This window comes from Hyperolius riggenbachi, chromosome 11 (assembly GCF_040937935.1).
Source record: "Hyperolius riggenbachi isolate aHypRig1 chromosome 11, aHypRig1.pri, whole genome shotgun sequence".
NCBI lineage: Eukaryota > Metazoa > Chordata > Amphibia > Anura > Hyperoliidae > Hyperolius > Hyperolius riggenbachi.
Window position 1 is genome coordinate 117820769 of NC_090656.1, and position 24076 is coordinate 117844844.

At 42.6% G+C, this 24076-nt stretch overlaps 1 protein-coding gene across 1 annotated transcript in view; it reads left to right on the plus strand.

The window, feature by feature from the left end:
* The first annotated feature begins 6951 nt into the window (after positions 1 to 6951).
* The window catches only part of LOC137537857 (mucin-2-like), a 350759-nt gene continuing 333634 nt past the window's right edge, over positions 6952 to 24076 (plus strand). The window contains exons 1-2 of the mRNA XM_068259807.1: positions 6952 to 7018; positions 10766 to 10881. Of these exons, the coding sequence (XP_068115908.1) occupies positions 6952 to 7018; positions 10766 to 10881 (183 nt within the window). The remainder of the gene's footprint in view (positions 7019 to 10765; positions 10882 to 24076) is intronic.

Genomic DNA, 24076 nt, shown 5'->3' on the forward strand with positions numbered 1-24076 from the left:
GGTCCCACATTTTGGAGGGGGGGGGCGCGGCAGCACCCTCCTCCCCCGCACAGCGCCCCAGGGGACCACTTGGTGGACCAGGCGCACGTGGTTAAAGTTCTCCTGTACTTTAAGCATTAGACCACTGCACAACTCCTACTATCTACTCCTACCTACTCCTGGATCCGATCACTGCCTTTTGCGCCTTGTCAGCTCTCCTGTTCTACCTCTGTGTCCCCCATATCTGCCATCTTCACCGCACTGACCCGGAAGTAACCTGAATGTACTTGCGGGTCAGTATCATTACAGTGAAGATGCCTGCAGATACGGGGGACACGGCAGCAGAACAGGAGAGCTGACAAGGCGCAAAAGGCAGTGATCGGATCCAGGAGTAGGTAAGTTGTGAAGTGGTGCTTTTTTATGTCTTTAAAGGACAACACAAGGAAACTGGATTGGGGAGGATAACTGCCAAATCCTCACCGTCCCGGTTAAACCTTCTAGTCTATTCAAAGATTTTGGCTGACTAGAATTGGGACCCCTGGGGGCACAGAACTTTGAGAGTGGTGCTGGACATATGTTGCAACACCACTTAGACAGCAGAAAGTTTATTAATGTAATCCCCTCTCAGTTCTGGGATACTTTAAGAAACTTCAGTTGTTATCTATGCAAAAGAGCTTCTCTGAGCTCTCCAACCACTATAGTGCTATTTTCAGAAGCACGTATACATCAAAGAAACAGTGAAAGATAACTTCATATAAGATTTTACTGCCAGGAAATCCAAACGGTCATTAGCTCTGTTCTGTTTCATAATTTAAAATGTAGAGTGTAGTTTTTAACTGCAAATATTAGAGAATGATTCAATGATATTTAAAAAAAAAAAATATAACACAAAATAAAAATACGAGACTCTTTTTTTTTTTTGCTACTAATGTTTTATCAATTTTCTGTACTACACATACAATTCACTATATCATATATGTATATATATATACAGTACAGACCAAAAATTTGGGCACACCTTCTCTTTCAAAGAGTTTTCTTTATTTTCATAACTATGAACATTGTAGGTTCACACTGAAGGCATCCAAACTATGAATTAACACATGGGGAAGTATAGTACATAATCAAAAAGTGTGAAACAACTGAAAATATGTCATATTCTAGGTTCTTCAAAGTAGCCACCTTTTGCTTTGCACACTCTTGGCATTCTCTTGATGAGCTTCAAAAGGTAGTCACCTGAAATGGTCTTCCAACAGTCTTGAAGGAGTTCCCAGAGATGCTTAGCACTTGTTGGCCCTTTTGCCTTCACTCTGCGGTCCAGCTCACCCCAAACCATCTGGCCATCTGGCACAGCACCCCATCACTCTCCTTCCTGGTCAAATAGCCCTTACACAGCCTGGAGGTGTGTTTGGAGTCATTGTCCTGTTGAAAAATAAATGATGGTCCAAATAAACGCCAACCGGATGGAATAGCATGCTGCTGCAAGATGCTGTGGTAGCCATGCTGGTTCAGTATGCCTTCAATTTTGAATAAATCCCCAACAGCGTCACCAGCAAAGCACCCCCACACCATCACACCTCCTCCTCCATGCTTCACGGTGAGAACCAGGCATGTAGAGACCATCTGTTCACCTTTTCCGCATCGCCCAAAGACACGGTGGTTGGAACCAAAAATCTCAAATTTGGACTCATCAGACCAAAGCACAGATTTCCACTGGTCTAATGTCCATTCCTTGTGTTCTTTAGCCCAAACAAGTCTCTTCTGCTCGTTGCCTGTCCTTAGCAGTGGTTTCCTAGCAGATATTCTACCATGAAGGCCTGATTCACACAGTCTCCTCTTAACAGTTGTTCTAGAGATGTGTCTGCTGCTAGAACTCTGTGTGGCATTCACCTGGTCTCTAATATGAGCTGCTGTTATCCTGCAATTTCTGAGGCTGGGGACTCGGATGAACTTATCCTCCACAGCAGAGGTGACTCTTGGTCTTCCTTTCCTGGGGCGGTCCGCATGTGAGCCAGTTTCTTTGTAGCGTTTGATGGTTTTTGAGACTGCACTTGGGGACACTTTCAAAGTTTTCCCAATTTTTCAACTGACTGACCTTCATTTCTTGAAGTAATGATGGCCACTCATTTTTCTTTACTTAGCTGCTTTTTTCTTGCAATATTACAAATTCTAACAGTCTATTCAGTAGGACTATCAGCTGTCTATCCACCTGACTTCTCTACAACGCAACTGATGGTCCCAACCCCATTTATAAGGCAAGAAATCCCACTTATTAAACCTGATAGGGCACACCTGTGAAGTGAAAACCATTTCAGGTGACTACCTCTTGAAGCTCATCAAGAGAAAGCCAAGAGTGTGCAAAGCAGTAATCAAAGCAAAAGGTGGCTACTTTGAAGAACCTAGAATATGACATATTTTCAATTGTTTACTATATTTCCACGTGTGTGTATATATGTATATATATATACATTTTTTTACTTTAGTGGCACTTTAATATATGCCAAGCATTATAGAAATGTTGTTATAGCATGGTACAGACTCCTTGTCTCACCAGTGTTAGGTGTGTTAGGTGTGACTTACCCAAGAATCGGTTCACAGAAGAACCCCAGGATGTGGTTAGTGTGGTTAGTTAACTAGTTCTACACCTATTATCAATGGAACTGTTAATCAATAAATCTGTTTCTCTAGTTTTCTCCTGATTTCGTAAATCAGCTAGAGATGGCTCGAACCTCTGATTTTTGGTTCGCAAACCTACCGCGAAAGTTTGCGCGAACCGCAATAGACTTCAATGGGTATGCAAACTTTGAAAACTAGAAAAATGTATGCTGGCAGTAATGGAAATGATGTTTCAAGGGGTCTAACACCTGGAGGTGGGCATATCGGAGTGGGATACACGCCAAAAGTCCCGGGGAAAATTTGGATTGGACGCAACGCAGCGTTTTAAGGGCAGAAATCACATTAAATGCTAATTTGCAGGCCTAAAGTGCTTTAAAACATTTTGCATGTGTATATCAATCAGTGAGTGTAATTAGAGTACTGCTTCACACTGACACACCAAACTCACTGTGTAACGTACCGCAAACAACTGTTTGTGTAGTGACGGCCGTGCTGGACTGGTGCGCACCATGGACAGAGTGCAGGCCATGCCGGTTTTTCAAGCCCATATGGTCGCCGGTCTGTGGTAGCTCAATGATAGACACAGTGTGTTTGCAGCTGATCCTTTCTATGCCAGCCATCAGTCAGGTTCCGGGTTGTGTCTGGTTTGAACAGATACCCCAAAATCAAAATATCCATTTGGTCTTCTAGACTGTGTATATTTTTTGGTAAAAATATTCTTTTTGCTTTATAAAGGCCTGATGAAGGGTTAATTACCCGAAACGGACTAGTGTCGTTGCTTGAATCAAAATATCTGAAATACTTTATTTCATCAAACAAAGCATACAGTGTCTACGATCTGCTCAATTCATTGATCATCTATGTCTATAATACAAAGTATTTTTATTGTTGTCTACGAAAAAAACTTTTCTACCTTTTTGAAGAAAAAAGTTATTTTTGAATATAATAAAGAGTGAAACTTAAATTTTTGGAAACAAATCACTGGTTTGTGCCTTTACTTTATCTAAATCGTTCCTCCTATACAGAAACTTAGTCTTGGGGCAGGCAGTCACACGGCGTGCAGGCAGAAATGCTGTGTGTGGGGACTGACTTAGTCTTCGGACAGGCCTGAGCGTGCTTTGCATATCAGGCATCTTTTTTGAGAAAAAATTGCGGCCTGGTATCTTCCACTGCTGTGTGTGGCTTTGCTTTTGTGTGCTGCTTTTCCTCAGGTGGTCATCCCATTGCAGTTTGTGCTTTGCAATCATGTGCCTTCGTAAGGTAGTTGCCCCTATGCAGGTCTTGATCTTTCCACGGCTCAATTTTCAGTGGCAGAGAGTACAGATGGCATTGCTCTCATCTGAGGCAGACACACAAAACAATTTCCACACCGCTGAGCCCTGGGGTGATGGCACTTTGGTGGTGGCAGCCGACTGAATGTTAAGTGGGGTGCCAGAATCAGAGCAGGAGGAGGAAGATATGTCACGCTTCCATGCGGAAGCTGAGAAAGATGAGGTGTTCTGTGTTAAATAGTCAACTACGTCCTGACAATATTGGGGGTTGATGGCACGTGCCTTCTTCTGAACACTGTACTTTTAGTGCAGGGGGGTAGCGGCTGTGACCTAGTGCCCGTTTTTTAACTGGCGGGCCTTTTAAGTATATATATATATGTTTCAAGAGATAGGTGTGTGTGTGTGTGTGTGTGTGTGTGTGTGTGTGTGTGTGTGTGTGTGTGTGTGTGTGTGTGTGTGTGTGTGTGTGTGTGTGTGTGTGTGTGTGTGTGTGTGTTGATAGTAATGTAATCCATGTAAGCTGTACTTCGTCAACTTCTACTTCTTCACCATCTTCATCTTCTTCACTATCATCTGCTGTTTTTTCTTCACCAGGTTCAACTTCACCTTCTTCCTCTCCACTGTCTTTTCTTCTTCACCATCATCTTCTTCTTCACCATCTTCTTCTTCTTCATCTGTTTCTTCTTCACCTTCTTCTTCTTCATCTTCACCTGGTTCAACTTCACCTTCTTCTTCTTCACTGTCTTTTCTTTTTTTTTTTTTTTGCGTCATGCATGTTACATTGGCATGAGTAGCAGACATATTAGCTGGTATCAGAGAAGGCAATGGAACCTGGTAGTGGTACCACAGCACTAATTCCAAGAAATTATTATAACAGCATAATGGGCCATGGCAGCTAGTGGTGGTATCATGGCTGTAAATAAAACACAGAGAAAACAGCAGGAGGTTCCAGACAGCAGTCATGAAGCCCACATTGTGTCCAATACACAACTGGGACAGCACAGTTTTCAACCCAGACACCTCAGAATTTTTTTTACAACAATATAAATAGCTCAGTGGTTCCCAACCTTTTCCAGGTCATGACACATCACAGCAAACATTCAGATATCTGTGACATGTCAGATCACGCCAAACATTCATATATCCATGAAGCATCACGTATGGCAGAAAAATAAGCATAATAATCATGAAATCACTGGAAAATGAGGCTTAGAGCAGGGCTGCAGTGCCAATGTGACTGTTGCTGGCACAATGGGGGGGGGGGGGGGTGCAGGGACAATATGCTGAAGCTGCTGGCACATTGGGGGGCTGGAGCAACAATGTGCTTATGCTGCTGGCACAATGGGGGGCTAGGAGACAATATGCTGCTGGCACAATGGTGGAGGGACACAATGCTGCTACTGCACAATGAGTGGGGGGCTGCAGGGATAATATGCTGCTGCTGGTACAGTAAGGTTGCTGCAGATGTAATATTCAAAAGGTTATTATGCTGTTGTGTATCTTTTAGAGCAGAGAGGACATTCTGAGTTCAGGCTGTTGTGTATCTTTTAGAGCAGAGAGGACATTCTGAGCTCAGGTCTGCTTTCTTAAATGTTATTATGCTGTTGTTTATATATTAGAGCAGAGAGGATGTTCTGCGTTCAGGTCTGCTTACTTAAAAGTTATTATGCTGTTGTGTATCTTTTAGAGCAGAAACGACGTTCTGAGCCTCAGGTTTCACTCGCCCCTCAATAGCCGGGATCCCTCTCCTCCTCCGCTCCAAGTGTTTCTCTCTGGCTCCCTCCTCGCTGATTTGCCTCCATCCTCCGCTCTGAGTAGTTAGTATGACACATGAATGTGTTGCGGAACACCGGTTGGGAACCACTGATATAGCTATTGTAGTGGCGTATAGCTGGTGCTGCAATGCAGCAGTGCCTTAATCTATAGACCCTGGCGGTGGGAGCACAGAGAGCAGGAGGTAAAAGCAGTAGCAGGGGAGGAGTAACATGTGGCAGGCAGCAGCAGCATAAGTGGCCATGGCACCTAGCGTTGGCACCATGGCTGTAATGAACACAGAGAAAACAGCATGAGGTTCCAAACAGTGGTTGTGAAGCCCACATTGTGTCCAATGTACAACTGGTACAGCACAGTTTTCAACCCAGACACCTCAGACTTTTTTGTACAAGAATATATATATATATATATACAGTACAGCAGTAGGCCATGGCACCTAGTGGTGGTACCACAGCGCAATTAAACCAAAAACACTGTGAGGTTCTAGGAAGTGGTTGTACAGCTGCAGTTGGGGCCTCCCCACAACTCAGACAGCACAGTATGCATCCTGACCCAGACTCCTCAAGAAAATTAAACATTCTTTTTTATATTTTTGGTTGGAATAATAGCTGGTGAAACGTGGCAACAGCGCATTAGACTGTTGACCATAGCGGTGGAATCACAGTCAGCAGGAGGTACATGCAGCAACAGCAGGAGGAGTAGTGTGTGGTAGCAGCAGTATTACAGCATGGCACCTAGCGGTGGTACCACAGCAAAAATAAGAAGAACCAGGCACCTCATGCCCTCCTCTTGCCGACATGAGGGGCCAGGATTGGAAATCACCTTTAACCCAAGCCTGGTTCATCTTGAGGAAGGTGTGGACAGATGAGAGCGCTTTTCTGTGACCATGCCACCGGCCGCACTGAAGCATCTCTCTGACAGCATGCTGGAAGGGGGGCAGGACAGGACTTCCAGGGCATATTGCGTGAGCTACCTCCAGATCTCCAGCCTCTTGACCCAGTACTCCATAGGGTCCATAAGGGCCTTGGTATCAAGCCCACTGAAGTATCCCATGTACTCTGCCACCATGCAGGTCAGACGCTGGTGCTGACTAGAGGAGGAGGATGCTGCTGATGGCACCTCCTCTCTAGGCAGCTCTACCATGTAGAGTTGCCTTGTCAGACTCAGCAAATCTTCTGGGCACCTGCTGCTGCTGCTGGAAGCAGGCACCGGCTGCAGTGTTAGCTGAACAGGGGCAGGGGGGAGGGGTAGAAGGCTGGGTGAAGGCTTCCTCCAGTCTGCAAACAAGGGCTGCCTGCAACTCCCTTGTTCGATGCTCTGGGACTCCACTTTGCAGGAACTGACCAAGCTTGCCCTTCAGTTGTGGGTCCAGGATCATGGTAATTCATACATCATTCTGTTGCATCCGGATCACCCTGGGGCCCCTTGCGCAGACAGCACAGCATGTTCGCACCCATGGGGAAGAGGTGTGCCACAGCAGACACACCATTGTCGTCACCCCCCCTCTGAGTAGTGTTGGGCGAACAGTGTTCGCCACTGTTCGGGTTCAGCAGAACATCACCCTGTTCGGGTGATGTTCGAGTTCGGCCGAACACCTGATGGTGTTCGGCCTTTTAGTTCGGGTTCGCCCGAACTGCTCAATGCCCGGCCGAACAGGGCCCCTGTTTGGCCGAACAGGGCCCTGTTCGGCCGAATACGGCCCCCCTATGGGGTCGCAGGCATAAGGGGGGAGCATGCCCCGATCGCGCGGGGGGGGGGGGGTCGGAAATTCCCCCCACCCCCTCCGCTAGCACTCCCCCCTCTGCCCGCTTCCCCATAAAAAAGTTTGCGTAAAGTTAAATAGTACCGGTGAGGAGGAGGAGTCCGAGTAGGACGCGTTGAGGCCGGGCAGCGGGCGGTTCAGCGGTAGTACCCTTGTGGTACTTCCGCCCTTTCTCTGACCTCACGTCCTCTACGTGATGACGCATACGAGGGTACCGGTCTTTTTTTCTTTTTTTTTTTTCAGCAGGAGTTTTCGCGTAAGCCATGGGACCTAGAGGTGGTTCCACGACGGTCATTATAAGTTTTGTTTGGAGCAGCAGGAGTTGTTGTGTAAGCCATGGGACCTAGAGGTGGTTCCACGGTGGTCATTATAAGTTTGGTTTGGAGCAGCAGGAGTTGTTGCGTAAGCCATGGGACCTAGAGGTGGTTCCTCGGCGGTCATTATAAGTTTGGTTTGGATCAGCAGGGGTTGTCGCATAGGCTATGGGACCTAGAGGTGGTTCCACGGCGGTCATTACAATTACAATTGGTGCTGAAATAATTACACACAGAGCTTTAAAGTAGGGAGAAATGCTGCCTCACCCGAAGTTTAGATGTTACACAATGTAACAAGTGAGGAATGTGACTCACCTTCTCTCTCTCTCTCTCTCTCTCTCTCTGTGTCCCGGGAGCTCCTGCACAGTCAGTGTGTGTCACATTCCACACTTGTTACATTGTGTTTACTTAAATGTATCTATCTAAACTTTGGATGCGGCATCATTTCTCTCCAAGGAACTTTAAAGCTCTGTGTGTAACCCTTCCAATGCTGGTCTAGTAAAAAAAAAAAAAAAAGCTGGTTGCATATAATATGCTGTAAATAATGTTTTAGAGCAAAGTTGAAATGCAGGGTTATATTCCGCTTTAAGCTTCTTCTAGGGCCTTCCTTGTGATTGGCTTAAAAAAATCTGCATTCCGACGGAATTACGCATAGCAATTCTGGAATTCCGTTGGAACAGTATAGCAATTCCGTTCCGATGCAACGGAACGGAATCGCCAATTTAACGACTGGAATCGCAGAAAATGGAATTCTGCGGAATGCGGTGAGCATCCCTAGCTGTCATAGACTTCAGCCTATGACAGCCGATCACTTCCCAGCCTATGGAGGGGACAGCCGTATCATACGGCTGTCCCCAGTACAGCGCTGCCTTACATTGCAGCGCTGTATGGGTAATTAGATGGCGGTTTTACGGAGCTCCGCCTACCAAGCAGGATATGCACGTGCAGAGTGCAAGTGATCTCCTGCAAAAGCAAGCCTCAAGTATTTTACGCCCATTGACGTTAGGTGGTCCTGGGGCTGCCGCTGCGGCCGCAACCATCGGCTTGGCTAGGTCGGCAATAGGTTAAAAAGGCTAGAGGTTTGAAAACTGCTTGGGTAATGTATTTCAATGGGCTGGTGCACACCAGAGCGGTTCATTTTTTCCACAAATGCAAATTTGGGGGCTGCAGCATTATTTTTAGATTTCTGAGGTGTTTCTGCCTCAATGTTAAAATATAGGAAAGTGTAAAACCGCTCTGAAAAACAGTAGATCAGAGTGGTTTTCCAAGCATTTTTGTTACAGAAGCTGTTCAGTAACAGCTTTACTGTAACAATATATGAAATCCGCTACGCAAAAACGCTCAAAAAAAACGCTAGGCATGCTTAGAAAATCTCTCTAAACATGCCTAGAATCGCTCTGAAAATTTGCTTCAAAAACCTTTAGCGTTTTGCGGATCTGCTAGAGGTTTTTGGTGTGCACTGGCCCTGAGTGACACAGTAAGACTTGCCTGACTAGTGTCACACACTCAAAGGCAGCAGCTGCAGAATCACATATTCATAGTGAGACTGAGAGAGACAGATGCTGCAGTGCTGACTGACTGTATGCTAGTCTAAATCTAACACTAAACTAACACACTAACTAATAAATAATCAAGAACGAATCCCTATTCCCTAACTTACCTACAGGTTACGACTAGGCTACCTAGCAAGCCTAACCTGCACAGAGTTCAGCTAAGCTAGCCTAGCACTGTATACAGCAAAGACACTCAGCTACACTGACTGACTAACACAATCAAATCACTATCTATCTATACAGCAATATAATCAATGTGTTCAGAATGTGGTTAGGATGCAAAATGCTCTGTTTTCACAGTGAAAAGCACTTGCTCAGACACACAGCAGCACTGGGGATGCTCTCAGTACCACAAGTCACAAGCAAGGATGAGATCCTCATGATAGCTGCCACCTTATATAGAGGACGAGGGGAGGGCTAGGCTCCCCTCTTCTGATTGGTTGCTAGGGCCTCGACTGGGGGCCCTCTGATTGGCCCAACAATGTCATATGACATAATTTCCCTGACTACCACGGTCACGAGCTCGTGATCACGAGTAATCACGAGTGTAATCATGAGTGCATTTGTGGCCGGCAATCGTGATCGATAGCAGATCACGATTGTCGATTAAGACCTCTTGATTGGCAAATTAACAAATTCTAAGTTTTCAAAGTGTAGTTTATCTTGCCCTGAAACCTGCCGTTGCATTTTATTCAAACTGCTTTTTATTATATATTAACTTCTTCTAATTAGCTGTTCTGAGCTGTTTGTGTACTTGGAGCACAGATAGCTTCACATAGAGCTCCTTTTCACTTGTCACACTGTGTTTACACACATGTATCAACATTGGAATGAAAACAAAGATACTGTTATCTCCAGTTTGGATGCAGATTGGAAGCTGAATAGCAGGACAAAGTGCCTTGTTTAACCATTTCAGTGTTGTTCTGCTAAAAAAATAAAAAATTCTGGGATAGTAGATTTCAAGCTGTGAGTAATCTTTTAGAGCAAAGTAGAAATGCTGACTTTCAGACCACTTTAAGCAGAACTTGCCAATCACCATCATTGCGATCCCAAAAACACTGCCTGTGGCATTTTTGAAATGTGATCCTGGAGCAATAGCAATCAAAGGATGCAGGGGAAAATTGTGATCACTCTGAAAATCACATTTAAAATCGTAGTCCTTTGCAATTTAGGAAATTGTGAGTGATTTTCAAAACTGGGAAAGCGCCGCTAGTGTGCCCTGGGCCTAAGGGTTAAGTTGGCCATACACACATAGATTGCCACCCAATGTGGCAAAACAATCGACACACAGCACATCTATTTTTAATAGGTTTCAGCATGAATTCTATTGAAAATTAACTGAACTGCAGTGTTTCACTGCTCAATGTAGTGCAACACTATGGGCTGAGGAACTAACACTGCTCATCTCCCCAATAAAGATTTTATGTCTGGCCTGATCGATAATTTGGATCGAATTTCAGTCAGTTTCCATTTAATCTTAAATAATGTCGGTTGCAGGTGATGAGCAAGCTATTGATGATTACATGGAAGCAAATACAGCAGGAATTCCAGGGGAGGTCTGCGTACACAACATACCAATGAATGTCACATCACCTGGCTGTGGATTATCACCAGTAAGTGTAACTATGCCATGGCAAACACCTTTCTGAGAGTTACTTATACTGTATTACTGATTCAAATTGCTATTAACAGCATTTACATGTTTTGTACTGTGAACTTGAATGAGACCTGAAATCAATTATAAAAAAAAAGTTAGATACTTACCTCCCTAATGGTTTAGAGGATTACCGAGTCCTTATACATAGGGATACTAGTGGGTGGAAGTGCCCAAAATATAATAAAACAATTAACAACAGTTTAAAAAAGGAGAGGGAGAGGGAGCGGTTGGCTTACCTCTCCTGTAGACAAAGTAGCCAGTATAACGCAAGTAAATTTCAAAAGATTTACTGCACAGAAATAGCGTTCCCCCGCTTCCTCAGGTCATTAAAGAGTAACTGTCAGGCTGCAAAAGCTAATTTAAACCTCTATTCTCCTGTGTTAAACAGTTTAGAAGGAAGCCAAAAAGGCAATACTGCAGTTAAAAATCTCTCTTACTTTAGATGTTTGCTGACAGCAAGGCTCCATATTCCCAGGCTCCTAAGGAGGACGCAAGCCGAATAACAGATACTGCAAAGCATTCTGGGGCCCTCCCCTGGCTGCTAGTGAGGCTCAAGTTTCAACAGCATGTAACAGTCTAGCTCACAGCACTAATAAATCTGGGGCAAAGTACACTGCAGGAGTCCGCTATTGTTCCTAACCACATGGCTAATTAATATTCACTGCACAGTAGTGTTATTCATTACCAGCGTTTGTGAGAGTGGAATCATCAGAAAGCAGGCAGGACATGACGACACATTTGGCTTCATAGGAGACAGACAAACATGGAACCTGCCATGAGCTGTCAGGAGCATCATTCTCTGCAAATACTATATAAAAATTATGTGAAGTACAAACATGGACAGTGAAATGCATATGTAATGTAAGTACAGCCAATCTTTAGCTACTGATATATGTGTTTATTTTCTCTGAGACCTTATACCTAACAGCTCCTCTTTAAAGCCCACAAAAATCTGCTGTGTGGTTAGCTGAGACAAGACTCAAGTGCCTCAGAGAGTAATAAACATTTTAAAATGAACTTGAGTTGTACTGGCCACTTTATCTAAAGGAGTGGTAAGCCCATAGCTCCCAACTGTCGCTCTTTTTGAGGGACAGTCCCTCTTCGGCAGCCCTGTCCCTCTGTCCCTCTTTCCTCCTCATTTGTCCCTCTTTCGGGACTTTGTCCCTCTTTCTATGTACATATATATATATATATATATATATATATATATATATACAGTATATAGATAGATAGATAGATAGATAGATAGATTTCTCTACTAAAAAATGTGTTTGATTGACTCTAAACTTTATTCCCATCCTTCGAATTGATATATTACAAATTTTAAAATGCTAATATGCAGGAAAATGAACCAGGATAGAAAGGACCAGTGTGGTTTGAATTATAAAACAACATATTTTTCTTATGAAATCTTTATGGTATGCATGACTAGGGGTTAGTGTTGGGCGAACATCTGGATGTTCGGGTTCGGTGTGGTTCGGCCGAACATGCCCCTGATGTTCGGCATGTTCGAGCCGAACCCCGAACCCAACCCGAACATGTCCCTTTGGGGCCCCTATAGGGTCCCAGCATAAAGGGAGAGCATGCCCCGAGCGCAGGGGGGGGGGGGGTGGGTGATGCCCCCCACCCCTCCCCGCTAAGCTCTCCCTTTTGCCGGTTCCCTATAATGTTAAATTTAAGCCCCCAAAAGTACCTGAGGATGAGGGCAGGAAGCGGGCAGCCGGAGATGCTAGGCGCTAGTACCATCTGGTACTTCCGCCCTCTCTTGACGCACTTCCTGTTTACATTTGAAGTCGCGTCAAGAGAGCGCAGAAGTACCGCGATGACGCGAACGAGGGTACGCGTCATCTACATGATGACACGTACCCTCGTACGCGTCATCGAGGTACTTCTGCGCTCTCTTGACGCGACTTCAAATGTAAACAGGAAGTGCGTCAAGAGAGGGCGGAAGTACCAGATGGTACTAGCGCCTAGCATCTCCGGCTGCCCGCTTCCTGCCCTCCTCCTCAGGTACTTTTGGGGGGCTTAAATTTAACATTATAGGGAACCGGCAAAAGGGAGAGCTTAGCGGGGAGGGGTGGGGGGCATTTCCGACCCCCCCCCCCCCCCGCGCTCGGGGCATGCTCTCCCTTTATGCTGGGACCCTATAGGGGGCTATGTTCGGCCGGACACGGCTGTGTTCGGCCGAACAAAGAAGGCACGTTCGGGCAGCATGGCCGAGCACCCTCCCGAACACCATGAGGTGTTCGGGGGGTGCCGAACCGAACCCGAACAGGCCAAAATCCGGGCGAACCCGAACAGTGGCGAACACTGTTCGCCCATCACTACTAGGGGTGTGATGGGGGCGTGATCAAGGGTGTGGCAGGAGCGTGACTGAAGTGTCCCTCTTTTTCATCTTAAAAAGTTGGGATGTATATAAGCCAACTACTGCATCTCCTGGGACTAACTTGCAGCATTTTGGCCAGCATTTTGCACAGTGTTTATGCTTTAAAAAATGCTCTCTCATTCACTTGCATAAGAATCATGGCAAAAGCAATGGCAGTAAAATAATTTGCAGCAATTTTGGCAAAATTGTGGCAATTTTGGCATGAATTTACCATAATACTCATTGATTGATTGAATGAAAGAGCATTGTTCAAAACTCAAATGCTGTGCAAAACGCTGACCAAAAGTCTGCAAGGGGGTCCCAGGCCTTAAACTGTTTTTAATGCTTTTGTTATATTTTGAATGACTCCACCAAGGGTATTACTGTTGATGTGATGACTGGTGGGAAGTTGTTTCTTTAGCTTAGTCCCCCAGCCTACCTAATCATTCAGGTGGCGAGAAATCCTCTGCAAGCTTCATTGATGGTTGCACCAATGAAGCCAATAGTGTAATATGACAAATAGATGCCAATAGAGTAATATGAAAAAATACCAGAAGGTTTAGATCTGGTATTTTAAAAGATTATACTATTGGCTTTGTTTTCTTTCCCTTTGTGTTTTTTTTCGGTCCTTGGGTTAGTCCGACTCCAAAATTATACATAGGGGTAGTATAAGAGGAGGGCTATGATGCAAAGCTCTATAAGGTGACCACTATAACTAGGGACACCGCAAGGGACTAAAAGCAGTTGGTAATATTATTATTATTATTATTATTATTAAATCATGTACTTGTGCAGCACTGACATCTTTTTCAAGCATACATTTGAAAAGGGCTCCTGGAAAAAAGGGCGCCTGATATAGACGAAAAAAAGCCAAATTTGGCTACAAAGGGTGCCTCGTGTAGCCCATATGCCAAATTTGACTACAAACGGCGTCTGGTGTAGGCCATATGCCAAATGTGGCTACAAAAGGTGCCTGGTGTGGCTAAAAAGCTAGTTTTAGTTGAAAAAAGGATGCTGTTATAGGCAAAATGTGTTGGGTTATAAAAGGGCTCTGGATATAGCCAAGAAAAGTGATTACTATGACCTAACGTCTCCCTACTCTCACACAGAACCCTCCCCTGGTGGTGCCTTACCCTACCACCCCCCTAGTGGTGCCTAACCCTAAGACCCTACCCCCCACTTGTGATGCCTAATCCCCCCCCCCCCCTGCACCCCCGAATCAAAAATCTCAGCTATAAAAGGGCACCCTTTGTGATTTCGAAATCAAAACCCTTGTAACTAAAAAAAAAATTGTAGCCAAATCCAAAATATGGGCTACAGGTGGGCGCCCTTTTGTAGCAGAATCAAAAACCTTGTAGCCGAAAACCTTGTAGCTGAACCAAAAATATGGACTACAAAGGGGTGCCCTTTTGAAGCAGAAGTAAAAACCTTGTACCCAAAAACCTTGTAGCCGAATCAAAAATATGGGCTACAAAGGGGCACCCTTTTGTAGCCGAATCAAAATCCTTGTAGCCGAATGAAAAATATGAGCTGCAAAGGGGCACCCTTTTGTAGCCGAATCAAAATCCTTGTAGCCGAATGAAAAATATGGGCTACAAAGGGGCACCCTCTTGTAGCTGAATCGAAAACCTTGTAGCCGAAAGAAAACCTGGGAGCCCTTTTCACCACCTTGTAGCCCATATTTGCAGTAATAACATTGAAGACTATGGAGGCGCCCTTTTAATACAGATGGCTCAGGAGCCTTTTTCAACTGATACCCGTTTTCAGCACTTTAAAGTGTGTATTGTCATTGACTGTCCTCAGAGGAGATACCAAAAGCAATTTTTTGGTGGAGTCACTTGGTGTGTTTTTGGAATGTGGTAGGATAAAAGTATGATTGCCAGAGCCTGTCACAACACCAGCTCATTTCCACTGATGTAATCAAGCATATACTGTGCTGATCCATTTGCAGACTCCATTTAGGCTTGGGAGGGGAAGAAGATGAAATGGGATCTTGGGTGGTGAAAAACAGAAATCTGGCCCTGTTTGAGTGGCAGATGTAGCTATATATAATTATTTCCATTGAGGTGCCACCATATGAACGTGAATAATGAAGTAGGCAGGAGGGATAGGTATATCATACACATGTTTAGTACAAAACACTTTTTTTCAAATCACATCTACTAAATAAAAATGATACAAAATGACTACTTGACTGACAGAAGAATAGAGAAGGCAAAGCACTATAACGAGGACAGGAGGCAAATTACACTGCAAAAATACATTTAACAAAAAATAAAAGTAAATAAAAAAGGAGGTCACAATCACTTTTTGCAGAGAACAATTACAATCCATGGGGCTTGAGTTTAATAAAGTCAAAATAAATCAAGTTACAATTGTACATGAAACAGAATAGGTATGTCATTCAGGACCACAGTGTGTTTTTCCTCAGCAGGGCTTGGCGTATGAGACAAACAAGCAAATATCAAAAAGGTCATGCATTGTCTACCTGTGCCAAGAAATATGTGAAAAAGAGCAAATATAAAGACAGAAAGATTGAGGCAGAGCTAACACACAGAGACAGCAAAACAAACACACTGAAAGTATCGTTCCCTTTGTTGTGTGTTGTACTGCAAACTTTGCTTTCTTCAGCTGATTTCATATTAGGCACAACAGTCAAAGGTTTTCACATTGCTATGTTCTATGCAACTTTAACCCAGGTTACAGCGTGTTGAAGACCACTTACATGCTCTTCTTCACCTCGTTGTTATATTCCCATTAAAGCAAACCTGAACTGAAACTGAAGTGATAATAAACTTATGAGATAATTAATTGTATGTGTAGTACACATGGTCAATGGAACATTACAGTCCCATATTTTTATTTTTAGTTTAAGATCTGAATTCTAAACAGCAGCCATGACAGGCTGATGTAAAATCTGCTTTGTTTAGTTGCAAAACAAACAGAAGTAAAGACCCTTTTGAAAGTTTCAGGACTAAAACCTTATCAGCAGTGTTTCCTCAGCCAAATAAAACTGTTTTGCCTTCTATTTACATCAGGCTAAATTTGGCTTTCTGTTTGATTGTCTTATTTGCATAGATCAAAGAACTAGTTTTCTAACACTTGCTGTATAGGAAAACAGGGACTTCAGACAGTTCTTCGTATAACTAGTGCCATACGTACCTATGTTTATCTCATCATGTGACATGTAAGGGTTAGAAGGGGTTGAAGAAATTTTAAAAGGGTGGGACCATGCCATAGGTTTATTAAAAAATGTGGCCCTCCCCCCTTCCAACGTTTTATTCACAACCCCTTCTCACTCATGCAGGCTGGTTTATCTTTGATGGCTGATTTAATCTGCGTCAGGCTCCGCCACTCCAGCCCACATGATATGAGGGGCTCTCTAGGATTGTCAATATCATGGGCAAGGAGTTCTTCCCAACCTCTGCTGCCCAGGAGGAGGTGGGGTAAATGTATCCTGAGGAACTTATGTTAGAATCTGGAAACCCTGTTAAATAATGGCACCCTCATATGTTCTGCCCTTTCCAAGTAAACAGGGTCACTTTAGATTCCATATTTATTTAATGTTAAAAAAATATAGAATAATCTATATATACAGTATAATCGGATGTATGTGTATGTATGTATGTATGTGCCGTGATCACTCGAAAATGCCTTGACCAATTTCAACAAAACTTGGTATACAGATCCCTTACTACCTGAGATTATATGTTCTGGCGGTCTCCCCCTGCACACCTGGGTGGAGCTACAAACAGCCAATCAGATTTCACCCATTCATGTCAATGGAAAAAATGTAAAAGGCTGCCATTCTCACAGTAATCAAGCCCCACACTTGGCACAGTTGGGCACTTGGTGACTGAGGTTACAAATCCAGAAAAAGTAGGTGGAGCATTAAACAGTCAATGGAATGTCAGCCATTCATTTTAACTTTGAAAGTGTAAACTGCAGCCATTCTTAGACTGTTAAACACAGGGTTTTCAAACTTGGCACACTTGGTTACTGGGTGAATGAGATTAAGATTCAGGAAAGTGGGTGGAGCCTTCAACAGCCAATCAAAATTCACCTATTGATTTTCAAGGGGATATTTAACCACTTTAGCCTTCAGGACGAAGCTCCGATGTCCAAATATGCATGTTGGACATAGGAGCTACGTCCATGAGAAAAACAGAGCCATGGGGGTTCTCAGGGCCACAACCACCGCGGTGTGCGGGTTGCCCGTTAGCCCGGAGATCAATGAATGGGAAAGCAGTTCCTATTCATTGATCTAAGTCCCTTAGAACGATTGCTGGCTTCTATGGAGAAGCCGCAATTGTTCTGTTACACATCCCCTCTTCACTTCCTGTAAGTACGCTTTCTGGAAGCAAAAAAATAAATAAAAAAATTGACTGTGGCCATCTTGTGGCCAAATAGTAAAACTTCATCTACATACATTTTTATTAAAGTAAATAGACATTTTTACATTTAAAATTAACTGTTTACCTCCAACACACCAAAAATATTTAAATCATATTTTTAATTAGAAAAAAATTACAGTAAAAAAAAAACATAAATAGTTACCTAAGGGACTGAACTTTAACCACTTCAGAACCATAGGGTTTTTTGCTTAAAAACCAGAGCAAGTTTCACATTTCAGCGCTCCTCCCGTTCATTCACCAATAACTTTATTGCTACTCATCAGATGTAAATGATCTATATCTTGTTTTTTTGCCACAAATTATGCTTTGTGAGGGTGATATTTGCTTTTAGTAATTATGTTATTATCTGTGCATTTTAAAGGGAAAAATGAGAAAAAAAAGAAAAAATACACTATTTCTCCATTTCCATCCACTATAGTTTTCAAATAAACAATGTTACCATAGGTAAAACCCACACATTGTATTTGCTAATTTGTCCTGGTTAACTCAACATTTAAATAATGTTTCTAGTACAATGTATGGCGATATTATATTAGATTCTGGTTTGTGTTTTTTGTTTTCTCATTGTACTCTATCAGTAATTAAAAGCCCTTATCTTCATGATTAACAGTAATACACTCTCATGGCATACATATTTTAAAAGCTAAGTCCCTAGGGTAACTATGTATTCTCTTTTCAATGCTGTGACTTTTGTTTTTTTTTTACAAGTATTTATTTAGGGGTATAGAGTACATGAAAACAACAGTTTTATTGCTTTTCATTCAGTTTTCCGGTAAAAAAAATCACATGACTTAGCCCTCAGTTGTCAAACAACACAAAATCTATTCTCTCACTTGTCACAGTTAAAATGATACCCTATATACATAATCAGATAGCTTATTGGGCATACAGCACACTGTTTACCACAAGTACGCATATTTACTCCCCTGAGCTTCAGATGAAGTTTTGTGGGGAGTAGATAAGCGTAGTAAGGGATTCAAAGTGGTTAATATGCATCTCAAGAGATTAAATTACTAATATTTTTTAAATTATAAGCTTGTAAATAGTGATGGACGCAAAACTGAAAAAATGCACCTTTATTTCCAAATAAAATATTGGCGCCACACAATGTGATAGGGACATAACTTAAATGGTGTAATAAATGGGACAAATGGGCAAATAAAATATGTGGGTTTTAATTATGGTAGCATGTATTATTTTAAAGCTATAATGGCCGAAAACTGACAAATCATGATTTTTTCCCCATTTTTCTCTTAATATTCCCGTTAAAATGCATTTAGAATAAAATATTTCTTAGCAAAATTTACCACCCAAAGAAAGCCTGATTGGTGGCAGAAAAAACAAGATATAGATTATTTCATTGTGATAATTAGTGATAAAGTTACTGGTGAATGAATGGGAGGTAAAAATAGCTCGGATGCATAAGGTGAAAAAACAATAAAGGCTGAAGTGGTTAAACTACTGCCATTCTTACACTGTTAATGTTCAAACTTGGTACTCAAATCGGCATCTGCAGTAACCCCACAGTGCTCAAAAGCATATTTCCACAGTGACCATCACCAGAAATAAATTGAGAAAGGTCACTTCTCCATCCAAGAATCACATAAACATGTATTAGAAGCTGAATCTACATCACATATACAATGACTTACTTCCAGGGTCCTTTTGACAGGGACCCTTAGTAGTTAAAAGCTTATAGTGTAACCCAGAAGGGCAAGAAAGAGAAACCGAGAGCCAAATCTGGTGTAGTATTTTTTGAAAAGTTTGGAATATATTGAAATAAAAGTTATACTCACAAGTCAGGGTTACCACACAGGCAACCACTGATACAGCAGGTGGGGAGAATTGTAACCTGACCCCACTCAGGTCTAAAAAGTCACTCTCTATAGATAGGAAGAATGGGGATACACCCCTCCACCAAGGGTGGACTAAGATATTGAGTAACGGGAGAAATAGAGGCGCCAAACAAGTATAAAATAGATTAAAAACCGTCTAAAAGGAGGGAAATGGGTGGATTCACCTCTCCCAGATGCAAATGACCAGGCTAATATAGCCGTAGGATTTATAATTCTATTTATTAAAACAATTCTCCAATAGTGATGCATATAGTGTAACCAGGTACACATTTAAAATCCAAAAAACGATCTCATATAAGTTGCCCAGTCTCCAGTTCCTACCGGTTTCGTCCTTGCGCCGTCATCAGGGAACACTCGTGTATAAGCTTTTAACTACTAAGGGTCCCTGTCAAAAGGACCCTGGAAGTAAGTCATTGTATATGTGATGTAGATTCAGCTTCTAATAAATGTTTATGTGATTCTTGGATGGAGAAATTACCTTTCTCGATTTATTTCTGGTGATGGTCACTGTGGAAATATGCTTTTGAGCACTGTGGGGTTACTGCAGATGCCGATTTGAGTACCAACTACCAAGCGCTGTGGATTTGTATGCATTTTTCTTGGAACCGATTGTGGATGTGGTTTATCCTTAGCAGCTGGTGGAACATACACATGAGATAAAGTTTGGATACTTGCTACAGTCGGTCATTGGGTGACTGGGGTTTAAATTCACCAAAGGGGTGGAGTCACAAACAACCAATCAGATTTCTTAGGTAGATAAACTGCTTCCATTCACACATTTTTAATGCCAGGAATCCGAAGGCTCACAAACTTGGTCATTGAGTGACTGTGTGTCAAAGTCACAAAAAGTGGGTGGAGCCAAAACCAAATTTCACTGGGAAAATGTTAATGGCAGGGTTCTCAAACTTTGCCCACTTGGTCACTGTGTGACTGAGATTAATATTCAGGGAAGTGGGTGGAGCCTATGATAGCCAATCAAAATTCACCTGGTGATTTTCAAGGGGAATATTGAAATAGCTGCCATTTTTACACTGTCAATAGCAGATGCCTCAAACCGGGTACAGTTGGTCACTGGATGACTGGGGTTCAATTTCTGGAAAGGTGGTGGAGCCTCAAACAGCCAATCTGATGTGTTTAATTTCTATGGGAATATACAAATTATTAATACCAAGGGCCCCAAAGCTCATAAACTTAGTCATTGAATGACTGTATGTCAAAGTTAAAAAAAGTGGGTGGAGCCAACAAAATGTTTTTACATGAAAAATATTAACTGCAGCCATTTTTACACTGTTAATGGCAGGGTTCTCAAACTTGACACAGTTGGTCACTGGGTGACTGGAATTAATATTCAAGAAAGTGGGTGGAGCCTACAACAGCCAATCAAAATTCATCAATTGACTTTCAAGGGGAATATTTACATTGCTGCCATTCTTACAATTTTAATGGCAGAGGCCTCAATCCTGGTACGCTCTGTCATTGGGTAATTGGACTTCAAATTCTGGAAAGGGTCAAAGCCACAAACAGCCAGATTTGTTTAATTTCAATGGGAAAATGCTAATTATTGATGCCAAGGACTCCAAAGTTCATAAACTTGGTCACTGAGTGACTGTATGTCAATGTTACAAACAGTGGGCGGAGCCAAAAACCACTAACTTTTTACATGGGAAAATATAAACTGCAGCCATTCTTACACTGTTAATGACAGGGTTCTCAAACTTGACACATTTGGTCACTGTATGATTGTGATTAATATTCAGGAAAGTGGGTGGAGCATACAACAGCCAATCGAAATTCATATATTGAATATTTAAACTGTTGCCATTCTTACACAGTTAATGAGGCCTCAAACCTGCTATAGTCAGTCATTGAGTGACTGGGGTTCAAATTCACTAAAGTGGCAGAGCCACAAACAGCCAATCAGATTTCTTAAGTGGATAAACTGCTTCCATTCATATAATTTTGATGTCAGGAACCTGAAAGCTCACAAACTTGGTAATTGACTGACTCTGTGTCAAGGTTACAAAAAGTTTACGGAGCCAAAACCAAATTTCACTGAGCAAATGTAAATTGCAGTCATTATTGCCCATGTGTATGAGGCGCGCGCCACGAACCGTCGCTTGTCAGAGCTGTCGCCAGGCGATTGACTTGGCCAATCGCCGGCAACAGCTGTCGCCGCAACTTCGACACAACTGTCGCTAGTCTGCCGTGTGTATGCGGACTAGTGACAGCAACTCCATACACAATGTATGGAGCTTCCAGCGGGGGGACTACGGGGGGAGGAACCTTCGGTAACAGCTTCCGCCAAATCTGTGTCCCTCTGTGTGCCGTGTGTACAGCTGTGGCACAGAGGGACCTGGCGACGAGCTGTCGCTGTTATTTTTTTTTTTTTTTTTTTTATGGCTCTTTTTATGGCCACAGCGGTGGCTCGTGTGTATGAGCCATTACATTGTTAATGACAGGGTTCTCAAACTTTGCACAGTTGGTCACTAAGTGACTGAGTAAATATTCAGAAAAGAGGGTGCACCCTACAAAAGGTAATCAAAATTCACCTATTATTTTTCAAGGGAAAATTTAAATTACTGCCATTCTTGCACTCTTAATGGCAGAGGTCTCAAAATTGGCACAGTTGGTCTTTGGGTGAGTGGGGTTTAAATTAAAAAAAGGGGGTGGGGCCACAAACAGCCAATAAAATTTGTTTAATTTCAATGGGAAAATACAAATGATTGATTCCAAGGAATCCAAAGCTCATAAACTTGTGTGTCAAGGTTAGAAAAAGTGAGAGGAGCAAACAACATCCAAGTACATACCCGGGCAATGCCGGGTCCTCAGCTAGTATAATTTATTAGATGAAAAATACTTTTTGTATTGTTTTTCATCTCTCGCTTTTTCTTCTTTTATTTCTTTCTCCACCTCTAAATCTTGATTGAAGTGTCATCCGTCTGCTAGACCCCATTGCTGCTTGTCACTACCCATCGCTCTGTCGCTGTCCGCCGGTACCACCCATCTCACCATTTGCAGAGGGACACGTGCCGCACTGCTCCTCCTTCATGCTGGCTTTCTGGCTGTACTGTTCAGGAAGTCTCAGGAACGTTTCTCTGAGCCTACGGTTGATGCTCCCCCATTGATCCAAGCATTCCCTGAGGAGGATTTTCATTAGGCAATTTAGAGGACCGATGAAAATCCTCCTTAGGGAGAATACTCATTTATTAAATGTCTAGACCAATGGGAAGCCCCGGCGGGAGGCTCAAAGATGCTTTTCTGGGGCTCCTTGAACAGTATAGCTGCAGAACCAGCATGAAGAAGTGGTGTGGCATGTGACCTGGCAGGAAACAGTGGAAGCAAGACAGGTGGCCCCGACAGCCAGTGAAGGAGAAGAGGATGGTCCCAGCAGGTGGCTAAAAGAGTTTTTTTCTTTTTAAACTGTTTTTTTTTACACTAAATAAAAAAATTACTTTAAAATCAAAGAAAAACTAAAAAACTCTATGTCCCGAACCCTAATGCTTTTTTAATGAGATTTATAATATAATTTGCAGGGGTCTTTTTGTAATCCTGATTGAAGACTCCTAGACTCTGCTACACACTGCAACCAAACTAAACTAAAATGAAATGAAATAATCAGCATTCTAAAGCATTCTAAAAATAAATATGCTGGCAGCTATTTGTGTGTGTTAAAGGACACCCGAGGTGAAAATAAACTAATGAAATAAACTATTGTATCTATCTTTCTTCTCCTAAAATGACTTTTTAAGATATTTCACAGTTTTATTTTATGTATAAATCTACTTTTTAAGTTTTAACTGATTTATTGTTTTTACTCAATGTCACATTCATTGAAGTATACTAGAGCTAGAATGTATGAACTATTGATCCTTTTTATCTCTTTCCTGCTCTCAGAAGCCATTTTCTGCTAGAAAAGTGTTTTATAGTTGGAATTTCTTATCAGTGAAAGTCACACTGTAGTCACTTCCTGTCTGAGTCAGGACTGAGTCAGTCAGCCACTTACACACCTGATATTTAACTCTTTTAAGGCAGAGAACGAAAAAAAGAAACACAGCATAGTTATTTGTGTGCTAGAACCTGTACATACACATGTCTATCTCATCATGTCGCATGTAACCTCGGGTATCCTTTAAAGTGTCTTTGTAATGACGCCTCCTGCTTTCCGGTCACCTCATCTAGTCTGTATATCTGAATTTGAGCTCCTAAGCTCAAAGATCCTTACTCACACTGTTCTTTATATTTGTTCCACATGGGCATATGAAAAAAAGCTTTTAATGGCCGTTCACACTGTGCAAGTTGTGTTGTCAAAGCATCACATGCAACATTGCTGAACAGGGACACCACGCATTAGATGTGCAATGCGACTATGCAGTGCAGCATACAGTACATTGAAATTACACTTCACTGACAATGTAGACACACACACACATTACTCAGTTAACACACAACATGCTGTGCGTCATTCTGTTGGAACCTTCCGCACTGAGCCACATCGCTCACCATGTGAATGCCCCT